Raw genomic sequence first — 25,736 nt, 5'->3', positions numbered from 1 at the left:
CCTCCAGGCTCCTCTGTCCATGGGATTCTCCAGGCAAGAATACTGGAGTGGGTTGCCATGCCCTCCTCCAGGGGATCTTCCCGACCCAGGAATCGCATCTGTGTCTTCTGCACTGCAGATGGATTCTTTACCGCTGAGCCACCAGGAAAGCCCGAGAGGAAAGTAGTTTCTACTGAATTGAGGATTCTCAACAGTTGCTGAGCCCAGAGATGCATGCTATTATGTCTTCTCATTTATTGAGTACAGCTGTTCATCCCTCCCAGCTACCAGGGACCTGTACATCCTGCGATAAGAAAAGTCAGAATTAAGGACTGAGACTTTTTGTGAAAAACAGGACTCAGTTTGTGAGTAAACCCATGAGAGGTCCTGCAAATATTTTTATATTCATCAAAACAAAACACTAAAGCCATGACACTAAAGAATCCATTTCCATCACAACATCTGATTTGTCTTCAGTCTGTCACGATGGATTCTGCGTGTTCAACTTCCCCTTACCATTTCTTATACACTGGGAAAAAAGTCAGGATCTCTCTCCCTTGAAGTTTCAGCATGCAGCTTGTAAATTATTTCTGTGTTTGTGTATGACGGCAGTCCCTTCTCTGTGTCTGTTTTCCTTCTCTCTCGGTGCTCACTGCCTTTCTGATGTTAGCCCGTGGAGCTGTTGACTGCCCTGAGACGCAGCACCAAACCCCAGGGCCATCAGCCCTACTTACACATGCTCCAACCGCCACCCCGCCCCTCGCCCTCCTGATGAACAAAGAAGTGTAATTCTAAGGCTAGGGGACTGCCCCTGCTCCTTTTCTCTCTCCCAGAACTTCACCGCAAAACCCTCCCTCCTGGTTCTGTGATCTGCTCTGCCTCCTTTATTTAGTTCTAACGTCCTGGGTTCCACTTATCGCCCAAATGACCAGTGGGACTAAAATCTGAAATGGAGCCATGTACGCTAGAATGTCATGAAGTTCAAGTTCAGGGAGAGGAACAGTGTTCTTCCTGAAGAGCATCCTCTGCAACGTGGCTGGAAAGCTCTGCCACCCTCCCCGCCTCCCCTCCCCACACTGGGGATACTCAGCCATCGCAGAAACCTCAGGAGAAAGAGCTCTAGTGCTATTTTCTGGGAAATACAGCAAAATAAAAGAATGAGGGTAGGAATCATTTCAGGCTCTGAAAGCAGGGCCATTACCACCACCATTTCAGGCAAGCTTATTAAAAAGTCATTTACCTCCGCTTACGGAGATCAATCATATTTACCAATGCCAAGGAACATAAAAGACCCCGTTACGATAGAAAGTGATGATGAGTTTGAGGCTGAGTAACTGATCCAAAGACAGAGGTTTAATCCATGGGTCTCTACATTTGTAAAAGTTTGGAGTTGAACTCAGTGATGGCGGTAGCCCTGAGCTGGGACTGCTGCAAGGTCATTGCATCCATTGGGCCCAAGGAAATGTGTTAATCTAGACTTTAGATGACCTTCAAGAAAGGGCATAGGGGAAAATGCAGATGTCATATGTGAACATAATCAAGGCTTAAAAACAATTACAGTGGATTTGCTTTCTCCTGTCCTCTTTATGGTTATTAGTTGTTTTTTTCTGTTTGTTTGTTTGTTTGAAGTCTTTACTGAATTTGTTGCAATATTGCTGCTGTTTTATGCTTTGATTTTCTTGGCCACGAGGCATGTGGGATCTTAGTTCCCCAACCCAGGATTGAACCCACAGCCCCTGCATTGGAAGGTGAAGTCCTAACCACTGGACACCAGGGAAGTTCCAATATTACTTGTAATTCACACACCCCTCCCCATAATAATTACTCTTACTATTACCACCACCATCGCTACCTCATTTTGTACCCCTTCAATGTGCCCGGCACTGTGCTGGGTAGCTAATGTTATTTGCTATTCAGTAACTCAGTCATGTCTGACTCTGTGCGACCCCATGGACTGCAGCACACCAGGCTTCCCTGTCCTTCACCATCTCCCAGAGCTTGTTCAAACTCATGTCCACTGAGTCAGTGATGCCATCTAATCATCTCATCCTCTGTCATCCCCTTCTCCTCCTACATTCAGTCTTTCCCAGCATCAGGGTCTTTTCCAATGAGTTGGCTCTTCCCATCAGGTGACCAAAGTATTGGAGCTTCATTTTCAGCTTCAGTCCTTCCAGTATTCAGGGCTGATTTCCTTTAGGATTGACTGATTTGATTTCCTTGTATATCTCGTCTAATTCTTGCAGCAATCTCACCGCAGTGGTGTCATCATCTGATTTTAGTGAAGAAATTGAAGCTCAAAGGGATAAGTGGCCCAAGATGACTCACAGGAAGTTGCTGGCAGTCCCAGCCCACCTGTTCCCAAAACCCCTGTTCTTTCCATTCTTCCAGGCCCAGGGTCCCGCTGCGATTTCTCCTTCCAGTTTCCATTGTCCTCCTACCAAGTGAGCCCTCACCGATATTGGGTGGTCTCAGAAGGCCAGCCAGACTTTTCCAGCTTCTCACTTCCACCACGACTTCCCAGTCTTCCCACTGGCTCCTTCCCTTAGGCTCAGCCCCTCGTGTCTGCCCTGGGTGATTCTCCTGAGCTGTACTCACAGGTCCCAGCCCCCAGTAGGTAACCGCAGAGGCAGAGCCCAGGAGCCCTCATTACACAAGAAAGAAGCAATGGGTATAACAGCACATTAAAAAGTGACTTTTGAACCTGGGAGCTGAAACCACTTCCGTTTGATTGTATCTGTTATTTACAAACCCATTGACACATTTCCCCTAATCTCCAGCCTCTTTGGAAGGAGAACAATTCCTGCATCAAGAAGCACTCTTTGTAAGGCAGTTATTTCACACACCAGCTGGCAGTTTGACCAGCAGTGAGCCTTCACTTGGGCATGGTTCTTTCCATTGACTTTTTTAAGCACTAGCTGATTTAAAGTCTAGTGAATAGAACCAAGCTCTATCTTGGAGTGTGAGAGTTTATTATCTATACCAAAGAGCAATGTGAAACTCACTATTTTCATGTTAGTCCGCCTAAAAGCTATATACACTGCCAAATAAAAAACATCTTATTTTATATCCCTTAGGTGAACCCTGCCCTCTACCTCCCCAGTCAATGAGGGGTCCATACAAACTAGCCTCCCATGTGAGTGGGGGATGTTGGGAACAGGTGTAATATCCCTACCCACCCCCAGCCTGGAGCAGGGGAGTCTTGAATTCGCTCAGGCATCTCTGAGAGCATCCTGTGCTATGTTTGGGCTGCAGGGATGGAGGTCAGAAGCCGTGATGCAGGGGCCCGCCTCTCGCCCCAAATAGCATCCCTGGCAAACAGAGCCATATCTTGAAATGGAAAGAAAGGTTATGATCTACATCTTCTCCTCCAGGGCAGGTCTTAGAAGCTGGGTATATTTCTCCCTTGCTGAGCTAAGGACTTTCAGGCATCTAAAGTAACATCTTTTGAATGGATGCCAACACAATCATGAACCCTCAGCTCCCTGAAATGTTTAGTATTTAACAATTCATGCTGGTTACTCAGTGGAAAATTTTCCTTGTGCTTACCTAAGCTGCACATTTGTTTGAGCTTTTCAACAAATGCACTCATTTACTTAATTCTCTGAATATGTTCATGGAATATTATCACATACTGGAATAGTGATATCAATAAGCTCCTCAGCTTAATTAAGCATATACAATAACCAAATGCCTAAGCTTCAGACAGAATGTGCTAATCTCATATAAATATTATGATTCCTTGGGTAGCCAGGATGAATATCCCATAGGAAAGGAATCTGGTCTCTCAGACATAGTATAATTTGATCATTTTTTTATAAATGAGAGCGTCTCGCCAAATATGATCACCAGGTACTGTCCTAGTGATAAGAAAGGAGCCCAGGTCTGGTGTTTTCATCCCAAGCTGAAATGCTCATCAATTACGGGGCACGTCCTCCTCTACAAGGGAGGGCCAGGGTGATGGGGTGCCCTGGAGAGAAGAAGACCCATGAGGGGAATCAAAGCAAATTACAATATGTTTTTCTTAAAATCACTGATAGATTTTAGAATGAACTGCATTTTTTCTCTCTCTGTGACTTAATAATGTTACCAAATATGATCTTAAGTGAAAGAAGCATCTTGAAATTCCGGAGGACTGAAATATCATTTTGGAATGAAAAGGCTTAAAAACACATGCCAAGCATTAGCCCATTTCTGGTCTCGCACCCTGTGCTCCGTCCCTGGACCTTTGTGTCTAGGGAACCCAGGGAAGGACCCAACTTCTTCTGCTCCGGGGGAGGGCTGCAGACTTCTCGGACGCGTTCCTCCAGCCCAGGCCAGTGAGAAAGCTCTCGGGCCGTGCTTCTGCTCTGGGTTCTCCCTGACTCTCTGTCCCCCATCCTCCCCCTTCTCAGTCAGGTTCCTGAGCAATAACAGAGCCCTGACTAATAAGCCGAAACAGTCCCCATGGCCCCCAACCTATCACTGCGGCTGAGGTCGTGAATATTTTCAGTCCTCGCGTGTGGCAGGTCCCCCAGCACAGTTTTCAGCATGCTACAATAGCATCACATCTGAAGCATACTGCAGTGGGTCTTTAAATTTTAATTTCTTTTCATAAACACACACAGATACACTTTTACATAAACCATAAGGCATACTCACTTATTGATGTGTGATTTTGTTTTCATCTTACTTGGCTCTCACTTTCTCACCCAATTCATCCTCCACCCATTTCCACCCCCAGGTGGAGCAACTTTGTAGATTCCCGTGCAATCACCTCCACACTCATAAGTGCATGCATATGGGTGCATGCACGCGCGCAAGCACACACACACACACACATACACACATGCATGATTATACATATATACATGTATGGGAGGTTCTTATCATTGTTTGACCAAACAGGATTATTTATGCCTTTTTCCCCCACTGTCTTCTTTGCTTCTTTTTTTCTCCTTTCCTGCTGTGTTAAATTGTTAAAATTGCAGCCTTCCCTCTCTACAATGCTCTCCCCTGCCTTTTGTCTGATTCTCTGTTATTTGGCTGCTATGGCACATATTTTTATTCTTCTAGAATTAAAAGGTTACTGAAACAAAGTCCTCAGTTACAAATCCACCCTCCTCCACCCACAACCAGGGCTATAGCTTGTTATAGGCTCCCCTTTGGACATCCTCTGACCTTAGCTCCAACGTTCTTGCTGCTTAAAAATTTAGTTTTTACCCACACACACACAACACACACACGGGGTGTTTTTAGTAGCTACTGAATATTTTTACTTACATACTCTACTTTTTATGTACATCTTTGTTTCTTTTATTTTCCGTATTTGTCTCAGTTTATTTTTCTTCTTGCTGATCATCATAATAAGGTTTTACACTTGCCTTGCTGTTCAGTTGCTCAGTCGTGTCTGACTCTTTGAGACCTCATGGACTGCAGCATGCTAGGCTTTTTGTCCTTTACCATCTCCCAGAGCTTGCTCAGACTCATGTCCATCGAGTCAGTGATGCCATCCAACCATCTCATCCTCTGTCATCATACATGACAAGAGGCCCTGAGGGAGGCATGGGGAGTGTGCTGGGCTCTGGAGCTACACAGGTTCCTGATGTCATTCCCACCCACCCCCGCCCCACTCCCACCCCAGGACCTGGCTCTGGCCCCCGTTTCAGCTTGCTGGGCCTCAGATCTCATTGCTGTATCTCAGTTCAGTTCAGTCACTCAGTCGTGTCCGACCATTTGCTACCCCATGGACTGTAGCACGCCAGGCTTCCCTCTCCATCACCAACTCCCTGAGTTTACTTAGATTCATGTCCACTGAGTCAGTGATGCCATTCAACCATCCCATCCTCTGTCATCCCCTTCTCCTCCTGCCTTTAATCTTTCGCAGCATCAGGGTCTTTTCCAATGAGTCAGTTCTTCTCATCAGGTGGCCAAAGTATTGGAGCTTCAGCTCCAATGAATATTCAGGACTGATTTCCTTTAGGATTTACTGGTTTGATCTCCTTGCAGTTCAAGAGATTCTCAAGAGTCTTCTCCAAAACCACAGTTCAAAAGCATCAGTTCATTGGCACTCAGCTTTCTTTATGGTACAACTCTCACATCCATACATGACTACTAGAAAAACCAAAGCTTTGACTAGATGGACCTTTGGTGGCAAAGTAAAGTCTCTGCTTTTCAATATGCTGTCTAGCTTGTCATAGCTTTTCTTCCAAGGAGCAAATGTCTTTCAGTTTCATGACTGCAGTTACTGTCTGCAGAGATTTTGGAACCCAAGAAAATAAAGTCTGTCACTGTTTCCATTGTTTCCCCATCTATGTGCCACGAACTACACTTGCATAGTTCTTGTTATATGCCAGGCAATCTTCCAAGCACTTTACATACGTGACCTAGTTTGGTCCTCTCAACAGATACTGTCATTATCTCTATTTTGCAGATGAGAAAACTGAGGCACACTGACATGCCTACTGACCCGAAGCTGCCCAGCAAATGACCTGGCTGGTCTGCAGACGAGGCAGCCTGGCTCCAGAGCCCAGGCAGTCTTGTCTGGCCGCCTCTCAGTGAGTCCTGTTGGAGAGGGGGCTCTGTACATAATGAAGGTTTAGTGCTCTTACAATGGAAAATTACCTTCTTGTGTCCTCACCTATGAATGATAGTTGGACTGTGTATAAAATCCAGGTTGACAATTATTTCCCTCCATTGTCTCCTGGGCCTGTTGCTGTCACTGAGGTGGGGGCCGTTGTCTGAGTTGTTCTTTGCAGGTTCCCTGGAGCCTGGTAATAGTGGTTCTTTTCCCCTGAAGTTCTGCAGTTGCACTATGATATGTGTAGGGGTAGGTTTATTTTTATTTATCCTGCTCAATGCTCAGAGTGCACTGTCAACCCAAGGGCTTATGTTTTCCTTCAATTCTGGAAAAATCTCAACTGCTATCTTTTCAAATATTGCTTCTTCACTATTGCCTCATTCCCTTCTCCCAGGACTCTTATCAGACTGATGATGAAGCCTCTCAGTCGCTTCTCTGTGACTCTTAACTGCTCTTGCCAGGTTTACCTCTTGCTTTTCTGTGCTGTGTTTGGGATGGATTTTTCTATACTATCTCCCAGTTCACTAATTCACCCTTAAAATATGTCCAGTCTGGGGTTTAGTCCCTTATCCCTTCTATTATTTTTTGTTTGTTTTTTTCAATGATTCTAGTTTTCTTTTCAAAATTTCTTTCCTAGCCACTTGCTCATATTTCATTTATATTAATACCTATTTGCTGCATGATTTCTTGTTCCTTTTAAAGAAAACTTACACCTGCATTCACCTCTTTGAGTATTCTCAACATGCTTATTTTGAAGTCTGTCTTGGGAGTGTAGACCGGATTGTGATGAAGAATAGTGTTAATTCAGTACACCAATCTGCTGAGACCCAGCAAAGGAGATTTCTCACAGACTTACAAGACTCCATGATGAATGGCCATCACAGTGCTATTTCTGTTCATGGAAATGGGGGCAATCTAGTTGTTCCAGCCTCCGGAAAGGGAAGTAAAATTTGGGAGTGGGGGGTACTTACTATGGAATGTATGTAGCATTACAAACTGAGAGCTAGATGCACATATAGCAAAAGAGGTAGACGTCAAAAACACAGTACTGATAAACAAGCAGGAAACAGAATGAGATCTGTAGCACAATGTTACTTCTATAACTTAAAAATTACATAGAAAGCTTATAATGCCGATTGTAATATTACATACAATACAAAGATGCACATCAAACAAATTAGTATGTGTGCCTGCTGGAGGAAGAGGAGAATAGGAATGGGGGTGGGGTGTAAGGCCCCGGGGATAAAAATGCACATAAACACACACACACACACACACACACACACAGAGGAGGCTTTCTCCAGACTGATGAGGATGGCATGCAGTAAATGGAAGAGTAAGAATAATTCAACCCTCTGTGCCTCTGTATCAATAAATGTCTTCTTCTGCCTGTCCAGAAAACTACTTTTTCATCTCTCACAAATTCATGTCCCAACTATTGATTTTGCTATCTTTTCTTAGCATTAGATTTATTCTTATGTTTTGGCATTTGGGTGGACAGGTTCATTTTTAATGAAAACCACTTTCTTTCTTTCTCTTTCTCCCTGCCCCCTGTGCTCACCCCTCTCTGTCTGACAGCCCCTCCAGGCCCCCAATCCAGAAGCAGCTCTAAGAAGGACAATCCGAAGCCTCTGCTCCCAGTGGTACTGGGATGGGGCTGTGGCCGACCCGGTCAGAAAGTCAGTAGGCATCTCGGCTCAGCCAACAGAGACTGAGTTTGCCCTTTCTTCCTTCCTGGGCCTGCGTGGGGTATGAACTCAGCCCCGGGCAGCTCAGGAAGAACGAGTTTTCCTCGGTCCCCTTTCGCTCCCAGGCTGGGTGGCAGGGAGTCTCCCCTTGACCTGCGGCGCCAAACTGTGTCTTGCACAGCACACTCTTGTTCTTCTTCCTGCTTCTGGACCGGAGTCCTGAGGCTGAAGGCTTAAGCTCCGCTTTCTGCTGTGATTTCTGTCCCACTTCTGGTCTTCAGAAATATGTCTTGTCATCTAACCCAGCAAAGCCTTCTCAATAGTCTTTTTTAATCTTACCCACAAGTGCTGAGGTGGGAAGAGGTGATTAGGTTGTCAAATTACACAAACATGTTTAGATAAAGCCTGATGAAATATTTATTAGCAAGGAGGAGATGCAGGTGCCTGATTTTAAGGCTTCAAATGATTTATGTACTCATTTATTGGAAATTCATCTAAGACTGCACACTTACTTTATGCTAGGCCCATTCTTTTTACTAACAGCCTTACAAACCACTCAGGGAATACAGCCTATGGTAATCACAGTCCTCTGTTTAGAACACAGAGAAACCAGCTTCCATGTCACAGTCGAAAGCAATGCTCCAAATTCAGAACCACTAACTAGACCTTCCCTTTCAAAGAGGCCCCTTGCAGTAAGCATTCTCTGTGTTCTCCACACACCCCAGTCCTGCTACTGAAGTGTATTTTCTTTACTTTTTTTTTTTTTACTTTTTTTTTTTCATTTATTTTTATTAGTTGGAGGCTAATTACTTTACAATATTGTAGTAGTCTTTGCCATACATTGACATGAATCAGCCATGGATTTACATGTGTTCCCCATCCTGAACCCCCCTCTCACCTCCCTCCCCATCCCATCCCTCTGGGTCTTCCCAGTGCACCAGCCCTGAGCACTTGTCTCATGCATCCAACCTGGACTGGCGATCTGTTTCACACTTGATAATATATATATTTCAATGCTATTCTCTCGGATCATCCCACCCTCACCTTCTCCCATAGAGTCCAAAAGTCTGTTCTATGCATCTGTGTCTCTTTTTCTGTCTTGTATATAGGGTTATTGTTACCATCTTTCTAAATTCCATATATATGCGTTAGTATACTGTATTGGTGTTTATCTTTCTGGCTTACTTCACTCTGTATAATGGGCTCCAGTTTTATCCATCTCATTAGAACTGATTCAAATGTATTCTTCTTAATGGCTGAGTAATATTCCATTGTGTATATGTACCATAGCTTTCTTATCCATTCGTCTGCTGATGGGCATCTAGGTTGCTTGAAGTGTATTTTCATTTGATTTCCCTGGGCTACAATACAATAGCAGTGTAGTCAAATAGAAGAAGAGATTCCTACCTGGGTTCAAAGCCCTTCAGGATTACCTAGGACTCTAGTATAAGCCGTCCTCCCCCGTTCAACACCTCCCTCCACCAATTACACCTGGCCTTCTCCACTCTCTTACCCCAATGGCTCTCTTTGGCTGGAATGGCTTTCCCAACCCCCCCTTAACCCCTTTGCTCTTTCTGGAACCCACTCAAATCTCACCTTTAGTAATGATGCCTTTCCCAACACCACTAGCCCACCTTTTCCTCCTTTCAACTTCCCTCTACCACTGACCGAGGTTGAGCCCTTCAGAGTCTGTCACCTTATAAATATGGTTTCCTTCCAATATGTCTGAAAGTGCCTCGATGCCTAAAGCTAGTGTCTTGTGTCACAGATGCTGGTTCGTTATCTTCTAATCCCATCCAAGAGTCTGGAGATACAAGGAAGCAGATATTATCACAGTTATATTATTATTATTCCCTATTTTTCAAATGATAAAATTGAGGATTAGAGATGTTAAGTAAGCTGCCATCCTAGAAAGTAACCGAGTTGGAATTTGAACTTGAATCAAAATCACTGCAGACAGTGACTGCAGTCATAAAATTGAAAGATGCTTGCTTCTTGGAATAAAAGTTATGACAAGTGTAGACAGCATATTAAAAAGTGGAGACATCACTTTTCCAACAAAGGTCCATATAGTCACAGCTATGGTTTTTCCAGTAGTCGTGTATGGATGTGAGAGTTGGACCATAAAGAAGGCTGAGCACCGAAGAATTGATGCTTTTGAACTGTGGTGTTGGAGAAGATTCTTGAGAGCCCCTTACATGTCAAGGAGATCAAACCAGTCAATCCTAAAGGAAATCAACCCTGAATATTCATTAAAAGGACTGATGTTGAGGCTCCAATACTTTGGTCACCTGATGTGAAGAGCTAACTCATTGGAAAAGACCCTGACGCTAGGAAAGATTGAAGGCAGGAGGGGAAGGAAACGACAGGAGATGAGCTGGTTTGATGGCATCACTGACTCGATGGACATGAGTTTGAGCAAACTCTGGGAGATGGTGAAGGACAGGGTATGCTGTAGTCCATAGGGTCGTAAAGAATCGGACACAACTTAGTAGTAGTGTAGTGTGAGTCGCCCAGTCGTGTCTGACTCTGCAACCCCATGGACTGTAGCCCGCCAGGCTCCTCTGTCCATGGGATTCTCCAGGCAAGAATGCTGGAGTGAATTGACATGCCCTTCTCCAGATCTTCCCGACTCAGGGATCAAACCCAGGTCTCCTGCATTGCAGGGAGAGTCTTTACCATCTGAGCCACAGGGAAGTCCTTAGTAACAACTCTTGACCTACACATTTGTAATCACTTTGTAGTATAAATCAAAATGGCAAAGAGGTTTGCTTCATCTCAAGTCCAACTTCAACTGACTGGTTATCACTGCCCAAAGTGCTGGGTTGAAGAGCCAAAGTCAGGCTCAGCAGGAAGGCAAACCATCCACGACGGAGGAGCAAGGCCTGCTGTGGGTTCAGCTTTTTTCAAGGAAGAGCACGTGGGCCACCTGTTTTACCGTCCACCACATCATAACTAACTTTCCTGAGCTGGAATGGAGTACTTCTATTAGTCTAGTTCTGTATGTTCCACAGCACTTAGAACATAGTGCTTAACACAGTGAAGGGGAAATAAATAGGTATTGCTTGACTGTAACATCAACATCCTCAATAAGGCACCCCATGGGGGAAGCTGCACAAACAGCCTGCAACAACTGTACTGGGATAACGTAAGTGAAGGGCTCTGGTCTGGACCAGCTAAGCCGCTTTCCCTTGGTGCATGATTTCAAACTAATATGCCTGCAAAATAAAGTATGAAGCTTCAGGAAAATTGTTTCATTCAGGAAACTGAGTATCAATGTGAAATTTGAGCTTTGCTTCTGCGTGATGGTTATACCTCTCGTATAAACTACCACTTGGTACAGACAAACAGTGTACAAGAAGTGCACCGCCTGCACGTACCCTCCCCGTGGCTGTTTCTGAGGTCCTGCATCTCTCCTGGAGTTCTGTGCACTCCTGCACCCCTTGCTGCCACCCCTACTCTGTCAATTAATGAATCTGAAAGGGAGAGAAGGTGTTTCTAGCATGTACCATTGTAAATTACCAGAGACCAAATTGCTAATTACCACCATTCTCCTACAAGCAGAGCACTCCTCCCCTCTGCGGCATCTCCTGCCTCGGGTTGGGAGTCCTCTGTTTCCGTTTCATCTCTTTTCCATACCTCGGGACAGGGACGTGTCCAGGAACCCAGGCCAAAAGCAGCAGATTTATCACCATGCTAATGACAGCAAGCTGCATGCAGAGTGATTTCTGCAATCCCCCTCAACTCCTTTTGCCAAGACCTGTGGAGCTGCAAGATCCAGCCGATTACAGAGACTGTTATCATCCCATGAAGAATGGCTCTGTTGGAAAACGCAATTAGATATCAGCCATGAGGCTATCTTTAGAAGCTTGTTGGCAAAGATCTCAAAAACGAAAATCGCCATGTGGCGGATTTGTAGATGTTAGCCAAATTGGCCAAAACTGAGAATCACTAAACACATTTTCAACCTACCTCTATCAGTATGCGGCATTCTGATGACCCACCTCGTGTCCCCTAGGTATGGCTTGCCATTCAGGGAGTGGGTGTCTATGTTTGCAGAGATTATAGAACTCTCAGTCCTGGTGGCAAAACCTCCCTCTTAATTTTCATGAGCACCATTTCCTAGGCTGGGACAGTGAGAATCTTTCACCCTATCATTCCAAAATAGCTTCCCCAGGGCTTGGGAATGGAGAAGGAAATGGCAACCCACTCCAGTATTCTTGCCTGGGAAATCCCATGGACAGAGGAGCCTGGCTGGTTAAGGTCCATGGAGTCGCAAAGAGTCCGACACGACTGAGTAACTAAACTGCCGCCAGGCTTGGGAAAATGGCCCTGTGGGAGGCATGTAGACGAGGAGGCACCTGGTCAGAGAGACGAGTTGTCAGGGAAGCCAGCTGTTGAGGATGTTCCTGGTGGGGAAGCTTGTTGTCATCGGGGTAGTTTCCAGAGGGGCAGGCAGCCCCATGTGACTCTAAAGGAGCAGGTCATTGTCCAGTCTCATTAGGAGGGAGGCATCCAGGCACATGGGGCTTCCCTGGTAGCTCAGATGGTAAAAGAATCTGTGTGCAGTGCGGAATACCTGGGTTCAATCCCTGGGTCAGGAAGATTCCCTGGAGGAAGACATGGCACCCCACTCCAGTATTCTTGCCTGGATAATCCCCATGGACAGAGGAGCCTGGTGGGCTATAGTCCATGTGGTTGCAAAGAGTCAGACATGACTGAGCGACCAAGCACAGCACAGTACCCAGACACATAAGAGGCTTGTGGGGCAAGGCACCTGTGCAGATACCCAAGAAACCATCCAGGAATCACGTAACATCAGCGCTCCCTACTGTGGACCTGAGAAAGCCCTGATGACCTCCTCAAAATCAAGAGAGGGGCCTCAAGGGGTACTGCATTTGCCATAGCATTGTCTCCTTTTATTTGAAGAATGTGTATGCTGTGCTTCTTTAAAAATCAAGTCAGCAATCTTGGAGGCTCAGCCCAGCACCGCCTCTGTGCCCCCAACTTGGCTCTGCTGGCACAGACAGTATGATAATGCGGGGAAGAGACTGTTCCAGGTTTCAGGTCCTGATGGCTCCAGGCTCATCCAGTGCTCATCCTTGGGCCAGGTTCCCACCTCCCCACTCCCTTCTAACACAGTCCCTACGTTCTCATGGCCCCCACTTGGAATTGGGGTGTGAGGATTGCTCTGCCCAGTCCTTGGCTCCCTCTCTCTGCCTAGTCGTCTCTGGGGGGGACGCCGGAAGTCATGGCAGACTTGCACTGTGACACCCCGGGAGATGGTGGTCTCCAAGGTGGAGCTGAGGGCCCTGGGGATGTTTAACCCAGAGAGGACATGTCTAAGTGGAGAAACCATAGCATCCTCAGATATATGAAGGGGTCTCACTGACCATGAGAGAGGATCCTTTCTCTATGCTGTTCCAGAGAACAGACCAAGTCCAAATGGGAAAATTACAAGGAGTCATGCATCAACACCACATCAGTAATTCCTTATGTATGGTTTAACCAGTGGAACAGCCCAGGTACATGTAAGTGAGAGGTTAAATAACCATTTCATTCTGTAGAAGGGACTCCTCAGTTAGGTGGGGAAATTAAACTGAATGGCCTCTGCCATCCCTCCCAACCTTAATAGTCTAGGAATGCCCTAGAACTTTCAGGGAATGACCAGGTCTCCTGTGACCACTTCACTGGAAACTCAGTTCAGGCGTAGCCTTTTAACCTTTTAGCTGAGTCGCTTCAGTCGTGTCCGACTCTGCAACACCAGGGACCATAGCCCACCAGCCTCCTCTGTCCATGGGATTCTCCAGGGAAGAATACTGGAGTGATTGCTGTGCCCTCCTCCAGGGGATTGTTCTGACCCCGGGATCCAACCTACATCTCTAAAGTCTCCTGCACTGGCAGGCAGGCTCTTTACCACTAGCACCACCTGGGAAGCCATCTGAGACATAGAACATACTTTATACGAGGAAAGGAGGCGGTGAAGTTCCCAGGCTCTCTCAGAATCCCCCAGTGACCTGATGTCATATCCCAAGTGGGATGTGCAGTACAGACAGCCCTGACATGTTAACTAGTGCGTGGAGCCCTGGGACATAAACAAACCCCAGGGCGGCCGCAGAAGCCAGGCCTCAAGCACGGCATCACGGAGCTTCAGAGATGGGGGAAGCCGGGCCGTCATTCCGTCCCAGCTCCTACCCCAGGCAGGAATTCTCCATCCAACAGCCCAGCTCGTAGCTGCCCAGCTCCTGCTTGAGCGCCTTCAGGAGGGGGACCCACTGCTTGGCCAGGAGATTTAGTCCATTTTGAGACAACTTAATCCACGTGGAGACAGTCCTCGTGAGCCATTTCTTTCTTCCCCATACTGAGCCCCAAATCTGCCTTGGTTCAACTTGACTTTTACCCTCAGCAGTAGGACAGAAATAAATCTGTTGCCTCAGCCATATAACAATGTTTAGATTTTTAAAGACAGCCATTGTCTCCAGAACTCCAAATATTTTTTTTTCCTGTCTAAACATCTCCAGTCACCTTAGCCATTTCTCACATGGCGTGGTTTCAGACCCCTCACCAGCCTGGTTACCATCTTATAAGTATTTTCTGTTTTACGAATGTTCTTTACAAAAAGTAGCTCCTAGAACAAATAACCAACTGTATTCTGACCACTGCAGAGTACAGTGGTGCTCTCACCTCCCTTGTTCCGCTCACTGTGAAAAGTGAAAATGTTAGTCCCTCAGTCATGTCCGACTCTTTGCGACCCTGTGGACTGTAGCCCGCCAGAATCCTCTGTCCGTGGAATTCTCCAGGCAAGAATGCTGGGGTGGGTTGCCATTTCCTCCAGGGGATCTTCCCGACCCAGGGATCGAACAAACCTGGGTCTCCTGCATTATAGATGGATTCTTTACCGTCTGAGACACCAGGGAAACCATGAGACCCGTATTCATGCAATATGGTATTAGACGTGTTTCCTACCAAATGACCAACTGTTGTGTTCATATGAATGTTATCGTCCACTAAAACCACAGTATTTTTTTGTTTGACACAGTTTCTTTATAGCTTAAAAGAAAGAAGTGGATTTCAAGGGGGCCCAATAAATTATTAGAAGATCAAATCCTGCCTCCCCCTGCATTAATAATGGACATACAGAACTGTTTAAGAGACTATAGCCCCAGTAAAGTTATGAGGGACAGACTGAGATGACTGAACCCATAGATACTGCCCCCAAAGGTGGAATGTGTGTTTGCACTGATGTGCTGGGGCCTGGTCTCCGCAGCCTCTTCTTCCAGACATCCAGGGCATGAAGGGCTCTTCTTGGAAGCTGGTACCCACCTTTTTAAAATTTTTTATTTGTTTATTTTTCTGTGCCAGGTCTTATTTGCAACGTGTGGGATCTTCAACTGTGGCATGTGGGATCTAATTCCCTGACCAGGGTTCGAACCCAGGACCCACCCCTGCACTGGGAGCACGGAGTCTCCAGGGAGGAGAGGTCCCTGTGCCCACTTTTGTCTTTCTCACGCTGCCTAAGGTCTCTAACTCGCCACCTGCTTCCAAGGCCACCTCTTCCTCCAGCCCGCTGAGGACTCACCAGGGCTTTCCTCTGTGTCTTTGACAGGTCGCCTGAAGGAGGAGATCACCCAGCGGCACGTGCAGCAGGTGGCTCTAGGTGGGTACAGGGTGGGGCCTGCAGGCGGACGGTGAAGGTCGCACAGGCTGACCTGGGGAACCCACGCCTCGCTGGCCCTCAGGAAGGTCAGGGGTGGGGAGGACCACTGTCGGGGCGGCTTCCTCTGGATGCCCCTCCTCTCTGGCGCCAGGCTCCGCCTCCAATGTGCTTGCGTCCGGCCGTCAGCACCTGGCACCCACCCTCCCAGCGGCTGCCTCATCCTCTGACCTTTTCCACCCCACATTCCAACCTGAACTCACCAGCTATATCCCAGCCTCTCAGGGTCCTACTCGGAGCTTTCTAGAACCATGACTAGCTAATCCCAGAAGGGACAATTGGTGGTGAAAACAGCTCCCGGTGGCTGAACGCTCTCTGTGCACTGTTTGCGTGCCCAGCAGTCCTGAGGTCAGCGCCTTTTCTGGATGAAGGTGATTCAGTGGCTTGCCCAGGGTCACAGGCTAGCAACTGTTGGCACTAGGACTTGAACCAGGCCTCTGAGTCCACCCTGGGCGCCCTTGGTCTGCATGCTATTTACTGCCCACAGCAATGATGGGCCCAGAATGCAAGCACTAAACCAATAGAGTGATATTCTGAAAGGCCATGGGCATCCACTGAAAATGCCCCCTTGTGATACACAACCCAGGAAGGTCACCCAGGGAGCGCGTTCGGCTCCCTGGAAAGCTGGCGGAGCAGGGTTCCTGGGCAGGACCCCCGTGTCCTCACCACCTAGCTGGGGATCAAGCCTTCTAGAGCTTTGATTAAATAAGCTGTTCTTGTATTCCAAACAAGGGGGTCCCCCTTGAGAATGTCTGACCCCCGGAATCACCTATAGCTGGAGAAACCTTGCACCCAGGGTCTCTGGGGGCTACGGAGCTGAGCCCCAGCATCACGAGGGTAATCCATTTGACTCGAGTAACTTGGATTAAGGGGGAGGTTGGTTGTTCACTTTCGGTCATAACAATGATCATATCAAATAACTAGTGATTACATCAGAAACATACAACAAGGAAGCCTGAGACACACAGACAGAGCTTTTGCCTGTTGGGCCTGGGGCTGAAGGGTTGGGCAGATGTGCAGGGGCTGCCCTTCTCTTGCCAGAGGCCGGTGCAGGGGCTTGGAGCTGAGATTCTGTGCAGGGTCAGCAGAGCACCTTCCTCCAAATGCAGCAGGGCTCCTGGGGTCCTCACTCCCAGGGCCAGGCTTGCACGGGGCACAAGAACCTCCAGTGGAAGCTGTGTCGAGGTGCAGGTCACTGAATGGGGAGTTATCCCTGGGGCTGCCCCATGGGCCTCTTCTCCAGTATCCATGATGCTTGTTGAGCAGAAACAATGATGTGGAAAATGCCACTCAGATCATTCCAAGGGCAGTGTTGCTCTAGGGCCTGGGGAGCCGTTTCCATGGCTTCCAGGGCAGGACGTGCTCCAGGCTTTCTGCTCCCCCGGTCCCAGCCCTGCCACGTGTCTTCAACAGCAGGCTCCTCCTTAATTCCTCCGCTCACCTCTCTGGAGCCTTCTTCCAAAGTGTAGCCGGTGTCAGGTTCAGCAGGGCCCAGCTTCGCCCAAAGTAATCAGCAAACCTCAAACGAAAAACACTGTGGCTGAGTCTAATTAAGAACATTTGAAATGCCTGTTTATCTTAAAAGCCGACTATCCCAATTAAAGAGGAAGTGGTTCCGTCTCCAGCGGCCATCTTGAGATCAAACGCCACGTCGCTATCCAGGCGCCTTGGGAGCTTGTCTGACGGGTCTGTGGACCCACCGGTGCCCTGTGTCCCAGGGGCCCTCAGTTCAGAAACTTCCCCTCGAGAGAAAGTCTCGATGCAGCAGGTCACTTACAGCGCCATTTCCTGCCTTAACCCTCGCCCTTCAGACTAGCGTTGGGGCTGAAGGCCAGGACGCACAGCTTCTGTAAGACCAAAGACAACTCACTCAGTGCATTTGGCTTCCTGACGTTCTGTAGTTCGGGCTTCGGTGGAGCGATGAGGCGGTGACTACGCCCGCTCTCGCCCTTCCACTCCTGTGGGTTTGTTTGTATGGCGGTCCCTTCCCTTTCTGTTATATTTCTTTGTGTGCTTCTTCTCCTCTCTACTTTCCCTTCATTTCTAACATTCCCTTTGGTAGTATTTCTTTCTTTTGCTTCCATGTCCCTAAGTTTCCATGAATACGCAGGCAGGGGTTGGTTGGTTGGGTTTGGGGTTTTGGGGGGTGGGGGGGTTCAGGAGTAAGGAGTGAGGCTGAGCAGGAGAGGTTTTCTCATGTATTTTGCATAAGAATGCATCTCTGTTTGTGGGTGTAGACATATGCCCAAGAAAATTTGCAGAAAGGCAGTCTCGAAAAGCAGAGGTTTAATGGTGAGGTGAGAGATGCCATGGGGCTTTCCAGGTGGCGCTAGTAATAAAGAACCCGCCTGCCAATGCAGAAGACATTAGAGACCTGGGTTCAATCCCTGGGTTGGGAAGATCTCCTGGAGGAGGGCATGGCAAGCACTCCAGTATTCTTGCCTGGAGAATCCCATAGACAGAGGAGCCTGGTGGGCTACAGTCCCTGGGGTTGCAAAGATTTGGACACGACTGACGGGACAGCACTCACACATTGTTCTATCCACTCTCCTCTTCCCACTGTAGCCCCAAACCAAGTCAACTTTGACCTTCCCCACAGAGCCTCGCCTGCCCCCTTCTCCCCAGTCTGCTTGTCCTCCAGCCTCGGGCACCTCTGCTGGAGCACCACCCTTGTCCTGTAATTATTTATCTCCATATCTATTCTCCACACGAAAATACGAGCTCCTGGGAAGCTAGGTGCAGTCGAATTCATCTCTGTCCCCGCAGCAGCTGGCACAGGCAATAAACAGGCCAGAGTCAACGCTTCCCCAGATGACTCTGAGACTCACGCATCTTACAGAAGTGTAATGAGACATTTGAACATAAAATAAGTCCATTTAAAGGAAGTAGAAGGAGTAAATGCCTTTGGACCCCACAGCTGAGCAGATTACAGTGTGCAGGCAGTAAATCCGACTCTGTCTTATCTAGCCACGGAGCAGAAAGAGGAGCACCCAGAGTTCCATGGTTTTCATTTTCTGACAACAGGAAGCATGCTAATTTATCTACAGAAACAGAATTTCTTCTGGAACTAAACACAAAGCAGAATTTATTGTGAGGACCTTTGTATAGAGGACTCTGACACAGTGAACATCATCGTCAGCTGCAGTTTTGCAGAGGTTGCTGAAATGTTGTCCCACAAGATGGTTCTCGCCTCGACCCTCTGTAGAAGCGAGAGGCCCATCAGGAGCGCGTGACTCGCTAAGGGTGTCTCTGGGAGCAGCGAGGTGACACGCGCCGGGTGCCCAGCCCTCTGATGGCCACAGGGAGCAGGAGCAGGACGGGGAGAAGCCGCCCCAGGACGCAGGGCTGTGCCCTCTCTCTCAAGTGTCTCTGCTGAGCAGTATTTGATCGGGGCTGGCTCTCCTTCAGCTCACCATCAGAATTCTACCAAGTGCCTGTGATTAAAATTTAAAAGGCGCATGGCACTGCTGAGAGGCATGTAAAATGTGACAGGTGAGAGCGTGCACCAGGCCCTCGGGGCTCAGAGAACTGAGCAGAGAGTGGGCCCCGAGGTGTCACCAGAGCCGTGGGCCTGAGCCGAGCCTGGAAGAATGGGCAGGACTCAGAACCTCAGAGAGGAGCGTGGGGGCAGAGGGGGCTGGGGTGTGTGTGCGTGTGTGTGCTGTATATGTGTATATGTATATGTTTGTGGGGCGTATGTGTGCATGTAGTTTGTGTGTGAGATATATGTATGTATGAATGTAGGGGGTGTGTGTGATATGTATGTGTATGTATGTGGGGATATGTGTGTATGTAGTGTGTGCGATATATGTGTATATGTATGAATGTAGGATGTGTGTGGTGTGTATGTTTATGTATGTGGGATACGTGTGTATGTAATGTATGTGATATATGTGTGTATGTATGAATGTAGGGTGTGTGTGGAATGGCAACCCACTCCAGTGTTCTTGCCTGGAGAATCCCAGGGATGGAGGATCCTGGAGGGCTGCCATCTATGGGGTCACACAGAGTCGGACACAACTGAGGCGGCTTAGCAGCAGCAGCAAGATGTATGTGTGTGTGTGTATGTGTGTGTGGTATACATTTATATGTATGTGGGGGATATGTGTGTATGTAGTGTATGTGTGACGTGTATGTATGTGGGGGGTGTATATTTAGTGTGTGTGGTATGTGTGTATATGTATGTGGAGGGATGTGTGTGTGTATAGTGTGTGTATGAGAGAGATATAAATGTATGAATGTAGAGTGTATGTGTGTGGTATATATGTATATGTATGTGGGGGATGTGTATGTATGTAGTCTGTGTGTGTATATGTGTATGGGGGTGTATGTGTGTAGTGTGTGTGTGTTTATGCATAGGGGGTGTATGTATGTGGTATATATGTATATGTGTGTGGGAATATGTATGTATGTAGTCTGTGTGTGTATATGTGTATGGGGGGTGTATGTGTATTTGTAGTGTGTGTGTTTATGCCTGGGGGGTGTATGTGTGTGGTATCTATGTTTATGTATGTGGGGATATGTATGTATGTAGTCTATGTGTATATATGTGTATGGGGAGTGTATGTGTGTTTGTAGTGTGTATGTTTATGCCTGGGAGGTGTATGTGTGTGGTATCTATGTTTATGTATGTGGGGATATGTATGTATGTAGTCTATGTGTATATATGTGTATGGGGGGTGTATGTGTGTTTGTAGCGTGTGTGTTTATGCATGGGGGTGTATGTGTGTGGTATGTGTTTGTTTTGTGTGTGCAGGAGGCAGGGGGAGGATGACTCTGTGGGGAGCTGATCTGAAATCTTCCAGATAAAAGGCTAAAAGGGTGAGGTGGGCCAATTTGTTGAGAGCCTTGAACCTGAGCATTTCCCTCACAGGCAGTTGAGCCACTGGACATTTTAGAGCAAGGAAGGAAGTCTTGGTCAGAGAGGCCTTTTAGGAAAAGAAAGCCCCAGGCAGGAGCATGTGTTCCTCAGCATTTACTATTTGACTAATGAGTAAATAGTCTGCACCACCCTGGGGACCCCCCTCGCGCACCCACCCACCCAAGCCTGCACCTAGCCCCTGCACTGGGCGCCTCCCCTGGGTACACACACCTGCAGCCCCATCCGAGGGGGATGGTGCTCCTGCCGCCTCTGAGTAAACCTGCTGCAGACAGTGCCCAGCGGTATCTGGGGCCACCTGGGAGCCCCACACTGACCACTCACCCTGCAGAAGCAGCCCCTGACGGCAGCCCAAGGGGGCTGCAGTGCCCCTTGGGCCCTCGAATGACCACCGGGCAGGGGCCACTAACCTGACCTGAAGACCCAACAGAGAGAGAGCTGAACCTCCAGGAGGGCCGGGAGGGGCCCTGACCCTGACGGCTCCTCCCTGTTCCAGCTCCGAGTGCTCTGAGAAGCTTCTGTCTCCCAAGCAGAATCCCCGCAGTGACCTCTCGTGGCATCCCGGCTGTGCTCCACACACAGGCCGCTGCCATTGCCACCTTCTGCCATTCGGTGGAAAACTGTTTAAGACTGAGTCTTGAAATACTCTTTTGGAATTCTGAGCCTGGGAACAACAAATCTGAGAGAAAACAAAAAGCCAGACCGTCATCAATTTATTCAGCAGATTTGACTGAGCACCGAGTATGATCCAGACCAGGAATTCCAGGATATGGAGAGGAACCCCTGATGGGGACAACTGCAGGGACCCTCCTGGATCAGGCCGCTCAGTGGTTCTCAGAATGGGCTCTGTGGGACCCCACAAGGGTGAGAGAACCCAGGGTACAGATGGCAGCACCCCCAGGTTTTCACCTGGATCACCCAAAACAACTTCTGTTTCTCTTCTTACCACTATGCCTTTGTTTGGGGGAAAAAAAAAAAAAAAGTTCTGTAGCTTTCAATAACCTTCCTCCCTCTCAGTTGTGGAGGCTGGAAGCCTAGATCACAGTCAGGTTCTGATGAGGGCCCTCTCCTGGGTACAGACTGCTGTCTTCTCATTGTATCCTCGCATAGTGGAAAGATCAAGCTAGATCACCGGTCTCCTCTTAGAAAGGCACTAATCTCATTCATGAGGGCCCCACCCTCATGACCGAATTACCTCCCAAAGGCCCCACCAGCAGATATCATCAAGTTAGGGCTTCAATTTCAGCATGTGAATTTGGAGCCAGGGGCTGGGGGCGGGGGTGGGCAGGGGGACACATTCCATTGGTAACAATCAGACACAGAAGACAGAATTCTAACCCCTCAACCTCATATGCTGGATTAAAATGTGTCATGGCCATCTACTCCACCTGCCCTGGTGCTTGGCCAGTCTCAGCCCAGGAAAGGTCTCAGTGTTTGGTAGGTCCTACGCTATTGCCAGTGTAGTGGAGCTGCGTGAGACCCTCCCACTTCCCCCAAAGAAACTGATGATGAGTTTGGGGAAACCAGGGTTGTCTGTGCTCAGATACAAATGATGGGTGCTGTGTGTTCCAAATAACCAAGAAGAAGCTCTAAGTGGTGCTTTGAAAATACTGGTGTTGGGCTTCCCTGGTGGCTCAGTGGTAAAGAATCCACCTGCCAATGCAGGAGATGCTGGGTCCAGTGTGATGGATTTTAGGGATCCCAAGCTTCCTGCTAATGTCTCTCTGAAAAGGCACCAAGATTGAGGCATGTGGTCACCACTGGTCAGTGAGGCTAAAGTGACAGTGGGTAGAATTGCCAAGGGGCTCATGCCCGGAGAGAAACCCTGAGTTCAGAATTGTGGGCACTTCTGAAGAGTGAGGCAGCCTCCGTGGACTGGATGCAGGAAGGAGCAGCCTCTGCACAGAGGGGCCCAGGCAGAATGGGGGATGCCAGGACCCTCAGAAAGAGGGTCACTGTGCCGGGCTCTGGGTGGTGCAGCCAGAGAACGCTGAGGAGAAAGTGGAGGTGCAGCTGGGGTCCCAGCAGGAAGGGCTGTGGAGAGACAGGAGGAGGAGAGAGCTCCAGTTTGAGCAGAGGTGATCATGGTTGGGAAGTGAGAGAGGAAATCAGACACGCCTTCCTGTGAATACGGGGCGCTTCTGGGGTCCCCCTTGTACTGCTCGCCAGTCCACACTGACCCTCTGTGCGGGCTGCATCCTCCTCCAGGAATGCAGTGAGGGGAGCAACGTGGAAAGAGGCCCCCATCTCTGCAGCCTTTTTGTGGCAGAGAGGCCCAAAGTGGACGCAGAAGGGGTGACTCAGGCAGGAAGGGATGTGGCCCGCCTTCTATGAGCAGAGTCCGTGCTTCAAAGAGGTGTATGGAAGGATCTTGATTGTACTGTTGACCATATGAAGGGAATGGCAACCACTCCAGTTTTCTGGCCTGGAGAATCCCATGGACAGAGAATCCTGACAGGCACAGCCCCTGGGGTCACAAAGAGTCAGACAGGACTGAGCGACTCACACTTTCACTTTCACTATGGCCATCTGTGCTCTCAGGAATCGCCCCATTCTCCCTTCAGGGAAGATGACGGCGGTGAGTGGGGGCCAGAGAAACGATCCTCCGCAGCCCTGGGTCTGCAGGCTATTCATCACACCCTTGAGTCTGAGCCAGCCGCAGGCAGCAACGGCGTTGCACAAAATCAGCACCAAGACGGATGGTGGCACCGGGCGCCCGGCAGCCTGTGATCACTCCAGTTGGCGATTCACTTGAGCCATTAAACAGGAAATGGTCTGATGGAGAAGCCAGAGTCTTTGCCTCTGAGCTGCTGACCGTCGTGGTCATTGAGCCTACTGACATCATCCATCTTTGGGAGAACAGGCATGCTGACTTCTGAAAGGGGATGGGGCAGGGCTACCTGGGTTCTATGAGACAGTCTAGCCCAAGGAGGCCCAGAGTGGGTGTTTGAAGTGGACCCTGAGTCAGATAGCTGAGGCCGCCCGCCAGAATGCTTCCGAGACTCTGATGTCTCGTCTGCCACGGGGGAGCCATATAATTTACAGCCTCCTCCACACAGGGCCCTGGGCTTGCTCCCCAGAAGCCCACGGGGCCCCTTTTGGTTGTTCACTTCAGTTCAGTTCAGTCATTCAGTCATGTCCAACTCTTTGCGACCCCATCGACTGCAGCACACCAGGCCGCCCTGTCCATCACCAGCTCCAGAAGTTTACTCAAACTCATGTCCATGAAGTCGGTGATGCCATCCAACCATCTTATCCTCTGTCGTCCCCTTCCCCTCCTGCCCTCAATCTTTCCCAGCATCAGGGTCTTTTCAAATGAGTCAGTTCTTCACATCAGGTGGACAAAGTATTGGAGTGTCAGCTTCAACGTCAGTCCTTCCAATGAATATTCAGGATTTCCTTTAGGATGGACTGGTTGGATCTCCTTGCAGTCCAAGGGACTTTCGGTTGTACCTGGCTGGAAATGTCAATCCTGCCTCCCTTGAGACTCCTAGCAGACAGTTAAGGAGACAAGCAGGCTGGCTCGGGGTGTTCTGGGGGCTGACCTCAGGCACCAGGCTCCCGTGGATAATGTGGATGAGACCGTTCCTCACACCCAGCGGGTGAGCTGCAAATGCCAAGTGGGATCAGGGCGCAGGCAGTGGGTTCAGTTAGGAAAGGGCAGTCCACACAGGCCAGCACACGGTGGAGAGGCTGAGGGTTTCTCTCAGCCCCCGAGCCCCACATCAGAAAGGCATTCGCGCAAAAGAGCATCACCTGCAAATACCAAGGGCAAGTCAATACCGACTTCAGTGATCTGCACTGTGGCAAGCCTTCACTGCACGGGTCACTCGCAGAGGAAGAAGCACCAGCTTTGAAGTCAGGCAGAGCAGGGTCCTGACTTTGGCTCTTTTTACCTGCAGTGTGATCCTGGAGAAGCTCACTTCTGCTGTCAGAACTCAGTTTCCCTGTCTGTGATGGGAGCTGCTATAGAAGAGCCTCAGAGAGTCACATGTTCAGATTTTATCCTCCACCTGAGAGGGCCAAGTGCAGGCGACTCCAGCCCCATGGAGACCGTGACTTCTTGCTGCAAAGCCCTTCGCCCCTTCGCCCCACAGCGGTTTCCAAAGATCTGGAAGGTGGACGGGGGGTAAAGTTCCACTCAGTCCCCCGCAGAGCATCTTACCTGAACCCCTGCAGGTCTGGCATCCTCGGTGACTCCCACATGAAGTACTTGCATTGAAACTGGATGTAGAGCCTTGAGCGGTTTCTTTTTTTTTTTTTTTAAGATTCTTTTTTAAGACTCTTTTGATGTGGACCATTTGTAAAGTCTTTATTGAATTTGTTACAATACTGTTTCTGCTTTATGCTTTTGGTTTTTTGGCCAAAAGGCATGTGGGGGTCTTAGCTCCCTGACTAGGGATTGAACCCACACCCGCTGCGTTGGAAGGCTAAATCTTAACCGCTGGCCTGCCAGTGAAGTCCCTTGAGCAGTTTCTTAACAAAGGGTGGGCACTGAATCACAGGGGGCATCTGCCATCAAATCCTAACTCCATGTATCGGGGTAGGGCCCCCTGGTCTCTTGCTTTTACAGGCTCCTTAGGTGATTCTCAGGTTCACCCCCTGTAAAGAGCCCATGAACAAAAGAAGTGAGATTCACACATTTCAGACATGGACTGACTATAGGAGAATTTGGGGGGGGTGTGTGTAGGGTGCAGGGAGGTGATCTTTCCAGTGCCCCCAAAATCACGCCAGGTATAAGCAGACCCACAGGAGGCTGGCCTTCCCCACCAGCGCCCCTCTCTTCTTTATGCTGCTGATTCCCCAACACCTGACTCATCAGAGGTAGTAGGGTCACCCTGGGAACGTGCGGGCCCTGCTTGAAGTGCCGGTTACTCTTTGACTGCTCGGGGGCTTCCTCTGTATGTGACATCAGACCCA

The 25,736-nt window shown here is 48.7% G+C and overlaps 1 protein-coding gene across 1 annotated transcript in view; it reads left to right on the top strand.

Annotated features, from left to right (window-relative positions):
- KIF6 (kinesin family member 6) overlaps positions 1 to 25,736 on the top strand; it is a 393,571-nt gene that overhangs the window by 346,965 nt on the left and 20,870 nt on the right. The window contains exon 16 of the mRNA XM_043450851.1: positions 15,830 to 15,880. Coding sequence (XP_043306786.1) covers positions 15,830 to 15,880 — 51 coding nt within the window. The remainder of the gene's footprint in view (positions 1 to 15,829; positions 15,881 to 25,736) is intronic.

Source organism: Cervus canadensis, chromosome 28, assembly GCF_019320065.1.
Source record: "Cervus canadensis isolate Bull #8, Minnesota chromosome 28, ASM1932006v1, whole genome shotgun sequence".
Taxonomy (NCBI): Eukaryota; Metazoa; Chordata; class Mammalia; order Artiodactyla; family Cervidae; genus Cervus; species Cervus canadensis.
Note: the sequence above shows the minus strand (reverse complement) of the source record. Positions and strands in the feature narration are given on the sequence as shown.